The sequence below is a fragment of the Hylobates moloch genome, unplaced genomic scaffold (assembly GCF_009828535.3).
Source record: "Hylobates moloch isolate HMO894 unplaced genomic scaffold, HMol_V3 SCAFFOLD_8, whole genome shotgun sequence".
Taxonomy (NCBI): domain Eukaryota; kingdom Metazoa; phylum Chordata; class Mammalia; order Primates; family Hylobatidae; genus Hylobates; species Hylobates moloch.
In genome coordinates this window covers 37,479,872-37,495,989 of record NW_026652283.1, presented here as the reverse complement: position 1 = coordinate 37,495,989, position 16,118 = coordinate 37,479,872, and the positions used below count along the sequence as shown (strand labels likewise).

General features: G+C 43.1%; 1 protein-coding gene and 1 long non-coding RNA gene across 3 annotated transcripts in view; one reads left to right on the top strand and one right to left on the bottom strand.

The window, feature by feature from the left end:
* LOC131384128 (uncharacterized) overlaps positions 1 to 12,588 on the bottom strand; it is a 29,561-nt gene extending 16,973 nt beyond the window's left edge. For both annotated transcript variants that reach the window (XR_009214684.1, XR_009214683.1), the window contains exons 1-2: positions 12,527 to 12,588; positions 9,660 to 9,824 (exon numbers count right to left, since the gene is read on the bottom strand). This is a non-coding gene — a long non-coding RNA (uncharacterized LOC131384128). The remainder of the gene's footprint in view (positions 1 to 9,659; positions 9,825 to 12,526) is intronic.
* A 60-nt stretch (positions 12,589 to 12,648) lies between these two features.
* PSMB2 (proteasome 20S subunit beta 2) overlaps positions 12,649 to 16,118 on the top strand; it is a 38,481-nt gene continuing 35,011 nt past the window's right edge. Inside the window, exon 1 of the mRNA XM_032160228.2 lies at positions 12,649 to 12,860. Coding sequence (XP_032016119.1) covers positions 12,770 to 12,860 — 91 coding nt within the window. The 5' untranslated portion in view covers positions 12,649 to 12,769. The remainder of the gene's footprint in view (positions 12,861 to 16,118) is intronic.

The following is a 16,118-nucleotide window of genomic DNA, read 5'->3' as shown; positions in this document are numbered from 1 at the left end:
GGCAGAGGCGCTCCTCACTTCCCAGACGATGGGTGGCCGGGCAGAGGTGCTCCTCACTTCCCAGATGGGGCGGCCGGGCAGAGGCGCTCCTCACTTCCCAGACGATGGGCGGCCGGGCAGAGGTGCTCCTCACTTCCCAGACGGGGCAGCTGGGCAGAGGCGCTTCTCACCTCCCAGACAATGGGTGGCCGGGCAGAGGCGCTCCTCACCTCCCAGATGATGGGTGGCCGGGCAGAGGCTCTTCTCACTTCCCAGATGGGGGAGGCTGGGCAGAGGGGCGGCCGAGCAGAGACGCTCCCCATCTCCCAGGCGGGACGGCGGCCCAACAGGGGCTGCAATCCCAGCACCCTGGTAGGCCAAGGCAGGCGGCTGGGAGGCAGAGGCTGCCGCGAGCCAAGACCACGCCACCGCACTCCAGCCCGGGCAACAGCGAGCACCGAGTGAGCGAGAGTCCGTCTGCAGTCCCAGCACCCTGGGAGGCCGTGGCGGGCAGAGGACTCGGGGCTAGGAGGTGGAGAGCAGCGTGGCCAACATGGCGAAACCGCGCCTGCAGCCAATGGCGAAAAAGCAAGCAGCGGCGGTGCCGGGCGCCGGCAGTCCGAGGCAGCTGGTGGAGTGGGGCAGCAGCGAGTCGAGGAGACTGCAGGTCGGGCCACAGAGAGGAAGGAAGGAAGGAAGGAGGGAGGGAGGGAGGGAGGGAGGGAGGGAGGGAAGGAGGGAGGGAGGGAGGGAGGAGCTTGGCTCTTTAAATAACTACTGGATGGCTCTGGGGCTTGAATATCTTTGAAGGTGGTGAATAATACTAATAATAACATTTATTGAATACCTACTGTATACCTATAGGAACTAGGCTTAGCACTTTGATTTATCTCATTTCATCCTTACAACACTCTGTAAGGTAAGAACTAAAATGATCATCTCCCATTTTATATCAAATGAAACTGAGACTCAAAAATGTTGACTGGCCAGGTTTGGTGGCTCACACCTGTAATCCCAGCAATTTGGGAGGCTGAGGCAGGAGGATGGCTTGAGCCCAGGAGTTCCAGACCAGCTGGAGCAACATAGTGAGACCCTGTCTCTACAAAGAATACAAAAATTAGCCATGTGTAGTGGCACAAACCTGTGGTTCCAACTTGGGAAACTGAGGTCGGACCTGTAGTGAGCCCTGATTGCACCACTACACTCCAGCCTGGGAGACAGAGCAAGACCCTGTCTCAAAAAAAAAAGTTGATCATCTTGGTGAAGGCTTCCCAGCTAGTAAGTGGTAGAGTCAGGACTCAAATTCAGGCTTCTTTTATTTCCAAATACAAGCTTTTAACTATCATGTTGCATTATTTATCCAAGTTGGAGGAACTGAGTTTTCTGGAACATGACAAACATCACTGGTGAGCACAGACCATTCTATGGACCATCGAGATATATGTGTTTGGAAGAAAGACTTCTGAGCCAATGCACAAGGTTCTAAATAGAAATGTGATGAGGAAAGATGACTGTCCAGACTAAAGTAAAAGTAGATACCATGAAGGACAAAGATGTGATAAAGGCGCTTTGTAGGAAAGGAGGAGGTTGGTAATTCATGCAGAAAAATGCCTATAAAGAGGATTTTAAAATGCTGCATATGACTTTAGGTGTCTAATCATCCATAGAATATGGATGATAAAAAAATGAACTTATCATATTACCCAATCCGGGTGTACAAACAACCTCAGAGGTACCACGAAGACTTTGTAGAACGGAGCACCTCACTTTAGCATGCAAGACAGTGTTTTTATGCAAAATGGGCCTAATAAGGCCAAAACCTTGAGAGATAGGGCTTGTTCCAGAGGGGCAGCTAGCGTACGTCAGATGCAAAAGAGGAGGCAAGGGCAGCATTGAGAAGTGAAGCCAAGCACAACTAATGAGTATCAGTGGTTCAACATCAAGACCAGCTTCTGGAGCAAAGGTAGGACCAAAGAGTAAAGCTAAAGTCGCTGAGGGTCCAGTCAGAAGATGTCAAGTGACCTGGCTATCACTGGCTGAAGAAATGAGGCAGGAGAAATGGAAGCTTCAGGAGGAAGGGAATGGTCATTTCATTAACCATAATTCTGGCAAATGATGTCTTGCTAGCATGCGACTGCTTCCTGTCAAGCCGTGGACTGCTTTAAAAGTGCTGACTTACACCTAGCAATGGAAAGATGTACCTTGTTGAAAATAAATGTATTTACTGGAAGGGACGGGGTATAAACCATATGACAAGAAAATATACCTTAGTAATGGGTGTGAACTTTACACACACTCATGTGTAAGAAGTGGCACATTTTTCTACATTGTGTAAATATCATTTAAGCCCTCACTTGTGCTGGTTAACAGGAAATTAAATTTCAGAAATATTTTTGAGCGCTGTCCCTCTCCCTAGAATTGATTATACAACAATTCTGAACAAAGAACACTGGCTTGGATTGGGTTCCCTAGAAATAGAGTTTGAGACAGAGATTCTTGTTCAAGTGATTTACTAGGGGAGTAATTTCTGGAGGAAGGGTGTGGGAGATGCAGGATGGGACAGGGAGTAAAAGGTTGGCAAGAATGTGATCTCAGTTGATTCTATAAGAAATATCTGGAGCACAAGTTGGCCATAGAATTAGTTCCCCACTGAGGCAAGAGAGCCTGTCTTTTCTATCCCTGTGTCAATTTGTTATTGGGCAAGGTGGGGTTAGATTCCCCAATGAGGTGAATGACGATTTTCCAGAAGAGAGGGCAGCAGTGAGTTGTTGTCAATCAACATAGCTGAAGGGTGGTGCACTGATAGATCCACTAAAGTCCACACCTTGCACCTAGCAGCTTCACTGGCTTCTCACATTGAATTCACTTTGTCTAGGCATAGCTTCTCCTGCAACCTGGTTGGTCACAATTTCTGAGAAAACTTACAAGAGGAGGGTTTATGGAATGAATATGGCCCAGGCTGTTGCATTTGGTCCTGAGCTGTAACTGATAGTCATCATCTCCCTCTTCTGCCATTTAGCCTTTCCTGATGAGTTGACCCACACTCTCATTCTCATGTTATCCTGGTCACCAGATCCTTATCAGGCCATGGTTGCTAAAATTGCCCATTTATAGTTCAACTGGGCATGAGAATACCAAGAGATGTTCCAGCGGATCACCTGAGTGCCAGACAAATTCCCTTCTGCCCTCATTATGCAGCAGCAGTCCTATCTCCTCATGATGATTAGGGTTAATTACCCCTGCCAAATTGCTCATGCACTTTTACCTGTGCCCTCTGGATTTGCTTGAGCTTGATCCAAGATATAGACTTCCATTTTATGATGGATTACAGCTGGGCCCACTTGACATTTGTAACTTGGTGGGTTTATCAGAATCCAACTCAACATGGAAAGATGAAGCTATGTGGCCATTTAATGTGCTATGGTCAGACACTCAGTTTCTACAGGATGATATATCTTTGAAGTTTGAGGTACAATTCTTCCATTAAAAACTAACAGAACTTTCATTCGGCATTTTCCTCTACCAAAGATACTTCTAGTAACATGTGATCAGCTGAGTCAAATGGCCCAAGCGGCAGGGCTATTTATATTGCAGTCTGCTGCTGCTGCACAGCCCTTTCTTGCTCTGGGCACACTCAAAGCTGGTAGTCTTCCACATGTCAATAGATGAGACTACCACTCAATATCAAAAACAAAAAATACAAAGCCTAATTTATTGCTCACATAAGTATATGCTGGTCAGGCACAGCTTCCTCTAAGAGCAGATTGCTAATCTTAGAGTTTGGGCAAAGCATGAAATTCAAGGACTAGTGGATTTTCAGAGGCATGAGTGGGTTGATATAATCTTTAGAAGTGTGGTTACTCAGGTGAGACAGTTCATTGGTTGACATTCAGAAGTATGTTCACGGGAATGAGTTTAATCCTGACTGGCTTTTAGAAACAAGGAGTTGTCACTGAGTGGTTTGCTTGCAAAAAAAAGTATGGTCACTGATGGGTGTTGTTGATTGATTAAAAGGTTTTAAAACCAGTTCTGGTAATTACTTGTTACTAAAGGCATGGAATTCTCATTTATTGATTAGATGGGTTTAAAACAGACTCTGACTTGATACCATGGCCTCAGAAAACAGTCAGTCTTTTCATAAGAGTGTGGGAATGTTTAACTTCTCGATTTTCCCTTTTGGTCTTCACTCAGCCAAGGCTTTCGGAGAGACCAACAAAAATTATCTAGATATTTACCATTATTGTTGATTTTATTTGAAGACGAAGGTTTATTTGGAAATGGCTAATTTTTAGTTCAAGTGGCAATCAACATGGTTTTATCCTGTTTTTGTCTTTGAGTCATATACTGAATCATCTATCAGGGAAGCAGCTGTGTAGATGCAGATGACTCTAGAAAACAGACATTAAGCAACTGTGAGAAAATGACTGGAAATATAAGAAGAATCTGAAAGGCACTCTGGACACATGGCACAAGATTTTTCAGGCCTAAGAAAACATGTTTAAACAACTCCTTGAGTCTACTTTAGATAGCTGGGTTGTGTTTTCTTTTAGCTTATATGTAAATTGTTCCCTTTTACCTGGGCGGTTAATCTAGGTACAATATGAAATCAGAGACTAGATTTTGTGCCTCTATGATGTAATCTCTGAGCCTCTTCATGAATTTGTTTTTCTATTCTATAAGAGATTCTTGCTTAAGGAATTTAGATATAGCAGCCTGTTACCTGAGGATCTGCTAAAGCATTTCCTTTTGCTTCTAGTATCTCATTTACTCTAGGTCTCTACCTTTACCAATGGTAATTTCTTTGGGTAGCATCAAGACATTAAACATATCAGCTCCCAGTTCATATATTTACTGTCTGATTTTTAGCAATTTGATATGCCTAGAGAGGGTCACATTTCAGTCATTTGAGTTGATTTGGCTTTCGGTCAAGGAATTGAATTCTACAAGAGCATGGACTACTATACTGTAAGAGAATTAATATAGCCTAGAGGAAATACCATAAATGTATACTGCTTATTCCATGTGAATGCCAACTACTTCTGATTCTCCTTCTCGAATGACTCAGAAATAATGTATTATCAGATCAATAGCTGCAAACCATGTACCCAAGATTGTATTATTCTGCTCTAGTAATACCAAACCCAACACAGCAGATGTAATGGGGGGCTATTATTATTATTTGAGATGGAGTATCACTGTCACCCAGGCTGGAGTGCAGCGGCCTGATCTCAGCTGATTGCAACCCCTGTCTCCTGGGTTCAAGTGATTCTCCTGCCTCAGCCTCCCGAGTAGCTGGGATTACAGGCATGCACCACCACACTCAGCCAATTTTTGTATTTTTAATACAGACGAGGTTTCACCATGTTGGCCAGGCTGGTCTCAAACTCCTGACCTCAGGTGATCTGCCTGCCTTGGCCTCCCAAAGTGCTGGGATTACAGGCGTGAGCCACCGCACCCAGCATGGGGGGCTATTATTTGTAATAATCCATCTAGTCGTTACGTGAGGCAGATTGGTCAGTTAAATTGAGTTATGATGGGACAACCACCACTGAATCCTTCACATATTTGAAGGTGGCATCAATTTCTGTTAATCCCCTAGTACAGTATTATTTTCAAAATAGCTTTATTGAGATATAATTAACATATAATAATATGCACATACAATATTTTGACATATGTATACACCTATGAAACCATAACCATAATCAAGATAATGAACATATCCATCACCCTCCAAAAGTTCCTCATGTGTATTGCATCCCTTCATCTGAACCCTCTCTTCCTCTTTCATCCCCTGGCAACTACAGATCTTCTTTCACTACAGATAAGTTTGCACTTCTAGAATTTTATATAAATGAAATCATACAGTGATTTTTGTCTCTTTTCTTCACTCAGCATAATTGAGGCTTATCCATATTGCTGTGTGCAATAGTTCATTCATTTTTATTGCTGAGTAGTATTCCATTGTCTGGATACCACAATGTGTTATTCCTCTGATAGGCATGACTCTCTTTCTCCGTCTTTTCCAGTTTTTTACTATTACAAATAAAACTGTTATGAACATTTATGTACAAGAATTGGGTATCTAGTAGACAGCATATAGTTGGGTCTTCCTTTTTCATTTTATCTGAAAATTTCTGCCATTCAATTGAGGTGTTTGGACCATTTATATTTATGTGATTACTGATATCATTGGATTTAAATCTACCATCTTGCTTTTTGTTTTCTATTTTTTTTTTTTTTTTTGAGACAGAGTCTCGCTCTGTTGCCCAGGCTGGAGCGCAGTGGCATGATCTCAGCTCACTGCAACCTCCGCCTCCCAGGTTCACGCCATTCTCCTGCCTCAGCCTCCCCAGTAGCTGGGACTACAGGCACCTGCCACCACGCCCAGCTAATTTTTTGTATTTTTAGTAGAGTCGGGGTTTCACCGTGTTAGCCAGGATGGTCTTGATCTCCTGACCTCGTGATCCACGCCCCCGCCCCGGCCTCCCAAAGTGCTGGGATTCTAGGCATGAGCCACTGAGCCCGGCCACTATTTGTTTTCTATTTGTCTCTTATGCTTTTTCTTTTCTTCCTTTTTTGTCATCTTTTGGATTGAGTATATTATTCCATTTTGTTTTCTGTTAACACATTAGCTATAACCCTTTGTAGTATTATTTTAGTATGTTTGGGGTTTATTGCATACATCTTTTACTGACTACTTCAAGTAATGTTATACTACTTTATGTACTGTATGAGAACTTTATAGCAGTTGTATTCCAATTCCTCCCCTCCTGGCCTTTGTGCTTTTGTTATTCTACATTTTACTTCGAAATACATTATAAATCCTATAATATATTTTGTTTTGTTTTGTTTTGTTTTGTTTTGAGACAGAGTCTCGCTCTGTCGCCCAGGCTGGAGTGCAGTGGCGCAATCTCGGCTCACTGAAAGCTCCGCCTCCCGGGTTCACGCCGTTCTCCTGCCTCAGCCTCCCGAGTAGCTGGGACTACGGGCGCCAGCCACAAAGCCCTGCTAATTTTTTGTATTTTTAGTAGAGACGGGGTTTCACCATGTTAGCCAGGATGGTCTTGATCTCCTGACCTTGTGATCCACCTGCCTTGGCCTCCCAAAGTGCTGGGATTACAGGCGTGAGCCACGGCGCCTGGCCTCGCCTGGCTAATTTCTTTTTGTGTTTATGGTAGAGATGGGGTTTTACCGTATTAGCCAGGATGGTCTCGATCTTCTGACCTCGTGATCTGCCCACCTCAGCCTCCCAAAGTGCTGGGATTACAGGTGTGAGCCACCACGCCCGACCTACAATACGTTATTTTTGCTTTAAACAATTCTCTTAAAGACATACAAATATATATCTCTCTCTCCCCCTCCCTCTTTCCCTGCTCCCCCTTCATTCTAAACAGAGTCTTGCTCTGTTGCCAAGGCTAAAGTACAGTAGCACAATCCTAGCTCACTGTAACCTCAAACCTCCTGCCTCAGCCTCCCTTCAAGCAGTAGTAGCTAGGCATACACTACACCAGGTTAATTTTTTTTTTTTTTTTTTTTTTAGAAGTGTGATCTTGCTATGTTCCAGGCTGGTCTTGAACTCCTGGCCCCAACCAATCCTTCTGCCTTGGACTCCCCAAGTGGTGGTATTACAGTTGTGAGCCACTGTGTCCAGCTTTCACTTTCTTTCTTTAATGAATCAATGGCACTCAGCAATAGCCACCCAATTCTTTGGTCCAGACAATTACTGTTTTTCTCATATTTCTCAAGTGTCCAAGAGTTTTCCAGCTACTACATCCCTTTTCACAGTAACCCATCCCAGTTAAACACAGGTGAAAGTCTGAGCTTTCACCTGCTGTAGTACTGTTACAGGAGGTCGGGAACTATCAATATTCTTTCTACTGCCAGCGTTGGTGTCCTCGTCATCCTCTAGCTGGTGAGTGAGCTCACCCCAGAATCCCTTGGAGACTGCTTTCTAGGATGACTTGTGGTGCCAAATGTTTTTTGGTTTGAGTTCCCTAGAAGTGAACCAAAATGAGGGTGCTAGTTCAAGTAATTAATTGGGGAAGTATTCTCAGGAGAAGCAGAGTTAGGAAGCAAGATAGGGTAGGGTGAAAAAGCTAAGCAAGAACTTGGTCTTGGCTGGAGACCAGCTTTAGACTGATCCCACAGGGAGACTCGGGAGAACAAACTGTATCTCACTTAAATCCAGGGAACTGATTTTTTATCCCTGTGTCAGATAATCAGTCAATCACTGGCAAGGAGTGGGTATCGGCAAACAGCCTCCTATGCAAGGGGGACTCCTATTTGGCTCAGGGAAATTCTCTGAAGAAAAGGGTAGTTGTGAGTTGTTATCAACCAACATTTATAACAGCTGGGAAATGGGTGCCCAGGTAGGTAAAGGGAGTATGGGCAGAGCATCAACAGTATGCAGTACAGTAACTGTCCTGAATGTTTAGGGATGTGCCTCTGATCTCCAGTCTACACTTGTCCCAATCCTATTGTCTAAGCTCACAGGGTCTTTTGAGGGTGAGCTACACTGATGCTTTTATCTCAAGCTTGGGCTTGGGAGTCTTGGCAAGGTTGGTAGCTTCCACATTATGGCCATGTTCCCCAACACTGCAGTCATTCTTCATCAAGGTTCTGCCAAACTCTCGCAGAATATGGTTCCTTATACTCATGGAACCAAACAGACCTGCATCTTTGTCCCATCTCAAGGGAAACACAAAGCAAACCTCTCTTCTGAATGCCTCTTTTATAAATAAGAAAATTGAGGCTCAGGGAGGCTAAACAAATTTTGCAACAAGGCTGAAAAAGGTAAAGCTGGGACCACACTTAGGTGCTGACTTACAGGCCTTCCACTATATCAGGGAGGCAGACTATGGTCCGTGAGCCAAGCCCACCTTCCCCCTTCCCCTACCTGTATTTTAAGCAAAGTTTTATTGGAACACAGCCATGCTCTCTTGTTTATGTATTGTCTATGGCTGCTTTCCCACTATAATGGCAGTTGTTAGTTGTTAGTAGTTGTTACAGAGAAAGTAAGACCTGCAAAGTCAAAAATATTTACTATCTGTAAATATTTTGGCTACATCATGCTACTTCTGTGAACCTCCACAGACTTCTAATTCTAAGACTCAGTTATTCTAAGACTTTAGTTGGAGGAGAGTGACACAGCGCAAGGTAGGTCTGGAAAACCTACTTTCTTCTATACTAACAAGAAATGAGGGCAGCTCTAGTGCTACTTAGCTAAAGGAGATTTCAAAAAGTCCTAGGGAGAGCTGGGTGTGGTGTCATGTGACTGTAGTGCAGCTACTTGGGAGGCTGAGGCAGGAGGATCACTTGAACCCAGGATTTTGTCTCAAAAAAATAAATAAAAATAAAAAAGCCTGGAAAGAAAGAAGGATGAATTAGCTTAAAAGATAGTCCTTAAAAATAATAATAAAAATACTGTGGATCTTCCAATTCGGAAATCTGCAGCGTTTGTGAATGAATGAATATTGGTATGTACAAAGGAAAAGTCTGGAAGGATACAGACATTCAGTGGGTGGTTACCTTTGGTGGAAGGAAAGATATTTAACTCTTTATTTCTTCTATATTGTTTGTGTATGTGTGTATATATAGTATAACTATGTACTTTCTGCAATTAAAAAAACACACACACAATGAGAACGAGAGACAGAGAGAGAGAGAGAGAGACCTACCTCCTCCAAGTGGTATTTAAGAAAAGAATCTTTCTAGAATGATGGATGCAGCTATGTTCATAGTGGATGGTTGACTTAATGACCTCACTTGCCCCTGGCATCCATCCCATGATTGATAGGCTGCCTCAAACTCCTCAGGCTCTGTGTTCCTTTATGAGCAGGGAGCTGGAAGAAACATTCAGAATAAAGTAAGTATTACAATTTCTGCAGAGGCAAACGAATTGCATAGTTGTGTTTGAAGATACAACTGCAAATCTTTTCTCATTTCTCAATAAGCTAGTATGAAGACTCAGTTGTGGATGTCAGAAACCCAATCAAGAAATATTTCACCTTTTTTTCAGAATTGCTTCAAGATATAAAGGGATGGCTGTTTTTTTTTTCTATTAGAAAAAATACAAATAATACATGAGCACTGTAAAACATTCAAACAATACTAATGTGTATAAAATAAAAAGTGAAAGTTCTCCCTTCAAATTACACTCACCAGGGTAATAACTGCATATAATTTGACACTAGAATACCTGTAAGTAGGTATTTACAGGTATTTCCATTCATATTCAAATGTTCATCGTTAAACAAAATGGCATCAGGCTACATATAAAAAAGCATTTTTATTTTCACTTAATGTATCTTGGGCCATGGAATATATAGGTATATTTAGATTCATCTCATTCTTTTTATGGGTGCACAATATTCCACTGTGACTGTACTACTTTTTTTTTTTTTTTTTTTTTGAGGCAGAGTTTTGCCCTTGTTGCCCAGGCTGGAGTGCAGTGGCACGATCTCAGCTCACTGTAACATCCGCCTCCCAGGTTCAGGCGATTCTCCTGCCTCAGCCTCTCGAGTGGCTGGGATTACAGGTGCCTGCCACCTCGCCTGGCTAATTTTTTGTACTTAGTAGAGACCAGATTTCACCATGTTGGTCAGGCTGGTCTCAAACTCCTCACCTAACGTGATCCACCTACCTTGGCCTCCCAAAGTGATGGGATTACAGGCATGAGCCACCACACCCGGCCCAACAATGTCTCCACTTTTAGACATGTAAGTTGGTCCTCTTTTGTGTTGTAGTGCTGCAACACTAAATATCTCTTTTTTTTTTTTTTTTTTGTGTGAGACAGAGTCTTGCTCTGTTGCCCAGGCTGGAGTATAATGGTGTGATCTTGGCTCACTGCAACCTCTGCCTCCTGGGTTCAAGTGACTCTCTTGCCTCAGCCTCCCCAGTAGCTGGGATTACAGGTGCCGCACCACCATGCCCAGCTAATTTTGGTATTTTTAGTAGAGACGGGGTTTCACCATGTTGGCCAGGCTGGTCTCGAACTCCTGAACTCGTGATCCGCCCGTCTTGGCCTCCCAAAGTGCTAGGATTACTGGCGTGAGCCACTGCGCCTGGCAACACTGAGTATCTCTGTACACAAATATTTGGACTGTGTGTACAAACATTTCTTTTGGACATATTCAAAAGGTTATGCATATTTAATTTCAACAGATATTAAAATTGTTCTCTATAAAAAGGTTGTACAACTTAGAACCTTACCCCCAATTTATACTTTCTCATTGTTTCTTATTTCCCATTTTCCTAATTACCATCAAGGTTGAGGATCTTCTCATGTTTATTGGCCATTCGTGTTGCTTCTTTTGTGAATTGTTTTTCTTAGTCTTTGGTCTTTTTTTATTTTATTTATTTATTTTTTTGAGATGGGAGTCTCTCTGTTGCACAGGCTGGAGTGCAGTGGCGCTATCTCGGCTCACTGCAATCTCCGCCTCCTAGGTTCAAGCAATTCTGCTTCAGCCTCCCGAGTAGTACAGGCACCTGCCACCACGCCCAGCTAATTTTTTGTATTTTTAGTAGGGACGGGGTTTCACCATATTGGCCAGGCTGTTCTCGAACTCCTGACCTCTTGATCCGCCCGCCTCGGCCTCCCAAAGTGCTGGGACTACAGGCGTGAGCCCCTGCACCCCGCCGGGTCTTTAAAAAATGATATTGTCTCACCCTGCCCCCCTCCCATTGGTTTGTAGGAATATCTTTTAAGTTATAGATATTAACTTTTTCCTTTTTTCTGTCTATGAGGCCCAAAATAGTAACTATTTCTACAATTGAAACATCCCCAATTTACATTTACTGTTGAGCATGATAATGACTTTCACCACATAGAGACTTGTAATTTTATGTAGTCAAATCTGTCAAGTTTTTTCTCATATTGCTTCTGGGTTCCCTGTCAAGCTTAGAAACACATCTCTTCCAAAAATTACAGAAATATTTTTCTACTTTTTCTTCCATGTTTATATCTCTTTTTTTTTTTTTTTTTTTTTGAGACGGAGTTTCGCTTTTGTTGCCCAGGCTGGAGTGCAATGGCGCGATCTCGGCTCACCGCAACCTCCGCCTCCCGGGATAAAGCGATTCTCTGTCTCAGCCTCCAGAGTAGCTGGGATTACAGGTGTGCGCCACCACACCCCGCTAATTTTGTATTTTTAGTAGAGTCGGGGTTTCTCCATGTTGGTCAGGCTGGTCTCGAACTCCCGAGCTCAGGTGATCCGCCCGCCTTGGCCTCCCGAAGTGCTGGGATTACAGGCGTGAGCCACTGCGCCCGGCCATGCTTATATCTTTAATCCAACCATATACTATTTTTGTGAAGGATGGAAGTAAGGCTCCCCTCAAGTTAATTTTTCTCCAATCTGGCTTGCAGGAAAGGGGTTTCTGTGGAGATTTTACCAAGCAACGTAGGGAAACAGCTGCCTGGCGACCTACTCCTTTTTGACACCCACACTTGCTCGGCACCTTACATACACTGCGTGATTTTATCCTAAATTGACTTTTAAAATCCCAGTGTGTAGACAGAGAAACTGGGCGTCACATAAAGTTAAGTCACCTGCACAGCCGGCACCGGAGGAGACCGGTACGATCCCAGAGACAAGTGCTGAGCGTAAAGCACCCGGCGCCGCGCCCACTTTGCAACCTCTCGCGACAGTTGTACGTCATCCGAGAGCGCCGTGGAAGTCGCGCTGCAGGCGTCGCGCAAATCTTCGCTCTGAGGTGCTGTCTCACCGGTGAGACCTGGAAGTGTGCGAGTCTCGCGCTGTGTCGGACCTGCAGCCCCTGGCCTTCCGCCACCATGGAGTACCTCATCGGTATCCAAGGCCCCGACTATGTTCTTGTCGCCTCCGACCGGGTGGCCGCCAGCAATATTGTCCAGATGAAGGACGGTGAGAGGAAGCAGGGGAGGCCCGGCCAGGCCTGGGGTGTAGGAGCGGCCAGAAGGAGTTTTTCGGGGCTTGAATAAGTACCAGGGAGGATCTGAGAGATGGAAGCCGGTCTGCCCTGCCCATACTTATTTTATTTATGTATTTTTTTTTTTTCGAGATGGGGTTTCGCTCTTGTTGCCGAGGCCGGAGTGCAATGGCGCGATCTCGGCTCAGCACAACCTGTCTCCCGGGTTCAAGCGATTCTCGTGCCTCAGCCTCCCGAGTAGCTGGGACTACAGACATGCGCCACCACGCCTGGCTAATTTTTGTGCTATTAGTAGAGATGTGAGTTTCTCCATATTGGTCAGGCTGGTCTTGAACTCCCGACCTCAGAAGATCCGCCCGTCTCGGCCTCCCAAAGTGCTGGGATTACAGGCGAAACAGGCAGACAGGTCTGGGACCTTGGCATTTGCTCCTCCAGGGCTCCTGGGTCAGTGCTCTGCTCTGGCCTTCGCTAAATGCTTCTTGCTTGGTGAGAGTTGCCTAAAGGGAATCAGTTTATAAATGTTTAAGCTCCTGCCCAGAACCTGGCTGTCTAGATCCCCGAATCTCTGATAAGTTTCCTGGTGTCGCTAGTAATGAGGTTGGTTTGTTGGCCGCGTAAGGTGGGATCCTGGGGAGAGTGAGACTGTGGGACCAGAAGCTTGGCATTTTCCTTCCGCTGCCCGTATGGCCCCGTGGCTCCCGATTCTTCATTTCCGGTTTTCCAGAGCAATGACTGCCAGGTTTTCCTTATATTTAAGTAGTTAATGGAGTTAAGAGATTGGAGCCCTGTCATTTATTTGCCTTATGAGTTTGTATAAGTTATTTCGCAGTGCCCAGATTTCCTCATCTTTAAGATTAGCAATACCAAACTCACAAACTTGTCGGGAGGATTGAGTAAATGAGTTATGTGCAAATCCTTAGCACTAGGCAGGTACTTAATAGTACTAAGTGTATGTAGGTGCCCAAACATATTAGTCAAATGAACATTAAGTCATCTGAACCAAAGCTTAGTACTTTTTTCAACAGTAGCACGTCTTTGATCAGTTAAGGAAAACAAACTTAGATTCTGCAGAAAAACAACCAAAATCTTCTTAAAATTATGTATTGAGTAATTTACTATAGAGAGACGTAGAGTAGAGTAGAGTAGAGTAGAGTAGTTAGGGGCAAAATATCTGGACTCACTGCACAGGTTGAACTCAGGTTCTGCCACTTGTGACCTTAAGCAAATTTCTCTAACTCCGTGCCCTAGAGCTAACATCTGTAAGGTGGTAATGTAATAGCACCTATCTCAAAACGTTAATGAATTAATGTAAATCACTTAACATAGCACCTTATACTTTATGAAATTCTATGATTAGTTTGTAGAAGTTTTGTTTGTAAGCCAGTCCTTCCAAAGGAGTGAATTTGTTTTGAGAGTAAATTTGTCCGTTATTTTGAATACTAAGGTCTTTGACAAGCAAGTGATTTTAGCATTAAGTCATGTCTAGGTAGAACAATAATCATTACCTTTACAGGTCTTTTGTTTCATCCCAATAATGTATGTGAAATCACACTGAAAAGTAGAATGTGCTTTAAGCCTACTTATATACACAGTACTTTTAGTCATTATAGGGGATTCAGTATATTACTTATAACCCATAGGAGAGTCCAAGACATTAAGAAAACAAGGAAATAAATGCTGCAAGATGATTTCATATAATAAAAGAAGTATTACTAATTAGTAGTAGGTTGGTTTTTAAATTAATGAGTTCAAGAGCAAATCCTAAGAGTAATAAAAGAAAGATAACTATGGTATGGGAGAAAGATGAATTTGAGTTAGTTCTTGAAAAATAATTGGAAATAATTGCACTCTGCACATTCCAATTTTCCCTATAGTCTTTTCTGGTATAAAACAATTTATAATAGAAATTTTAGTATTGTATGATGACTTTTTAATTTATTTTGTTTATTTATTTTTGAGACAGAGTCTCGCTCTGTCACCCAGGCTGGAGTGCAATGGCGCGATCTCTGCTCACTGCAACCTCCACCTCCTGGGTTCAAGCGATTCTCCTGCCTCTGCCTTGCGAGTAGCTGGGATTACAGGCGCCCGCCACCACACCCAGCTAATTTTTGTATTTTTAGTAGAAACGGGGTTTCACCAGCTTGGCCAGGCTGGTCTCAAACTCCTGACTTCAGGTGATCCACCTGCCTCAGCCTCCCAAAGTGCTGGGATTACAGGCGTGAGCCACCGCGCCCAGCCGTATGATGACTTTTTTCTAATCATTGATTTCACGATGGAGCTTGTTTAGAGTAGGCAAGAATGCTGAAAAAATAGTAACCTTTTGGGACTCCTTTCTCCAAGTATAAAATGATAATACAACTTCCAATCAATTGTCCAGTATGTCACTTTGTAAAAACATTTTGATACTATAGAGTAGACATTTGCTGAGGATTGCCACCTTATTAAATGGTACAACTTTTGGTTTGTTTATATGCTGCATTTCATGTCTGTTTTCTCTTGGCCTATGTAGCATTGCTTTTAAGTTACTCGGAGTACTCCAGCCCACACAGAATTCTCTCTTTTCTGAATTCCTATAGCCTGTATAATCCGAACTACATTATCTAACACTGAGTATCATAATATTGGACATGTATAGAATTCATTAGTTTTTCTCACTTGTGAGTTAGACAGGGGTAAGTCATATTATTAACATTTCACACATTTGGAAATAACATTTCACACATCTGGAAACTGGGGCTTAGAGAGGACAAGTAATTTGCCGAAGTTCAGAGTGCCAAGTTCACATCATAACCAAGGTCTCTTGGATTCTAGTCCCGTTGGTTTTCCACAGTATAACATGCTAATGTTGTTTATTTTGTTGGCCATTTGTTTCATGTATGTGGATCTTGTAAGTTCCTTGTCAAGAATCAGAAATTCCCCAGAGCTACACAGGCAGTTTCCCGTACAACTCAGAGGTCCAAGTATCTATCTCTTATGTTTTTATTAAATATGTTGCCCTCTGCTACTCATTGGACATATTCAGTGTTTAGAAAACATTTTTGGCCTTGTATTAAGCTAATTTTAAAGTTCAACAGGTTACTGCCTAGAATTTTAGCCTTTCTTCTAAGTGTGACATAAGTTCTTTGTAAACAAGCTCCCCCTTCAAATAAATAGCTTTTTTCTTATTATAAAAATAATGCAAACTTATTGAATAATGTTTTCTTATAAAAGTGAGGCATGTTAAGTATAGAAGT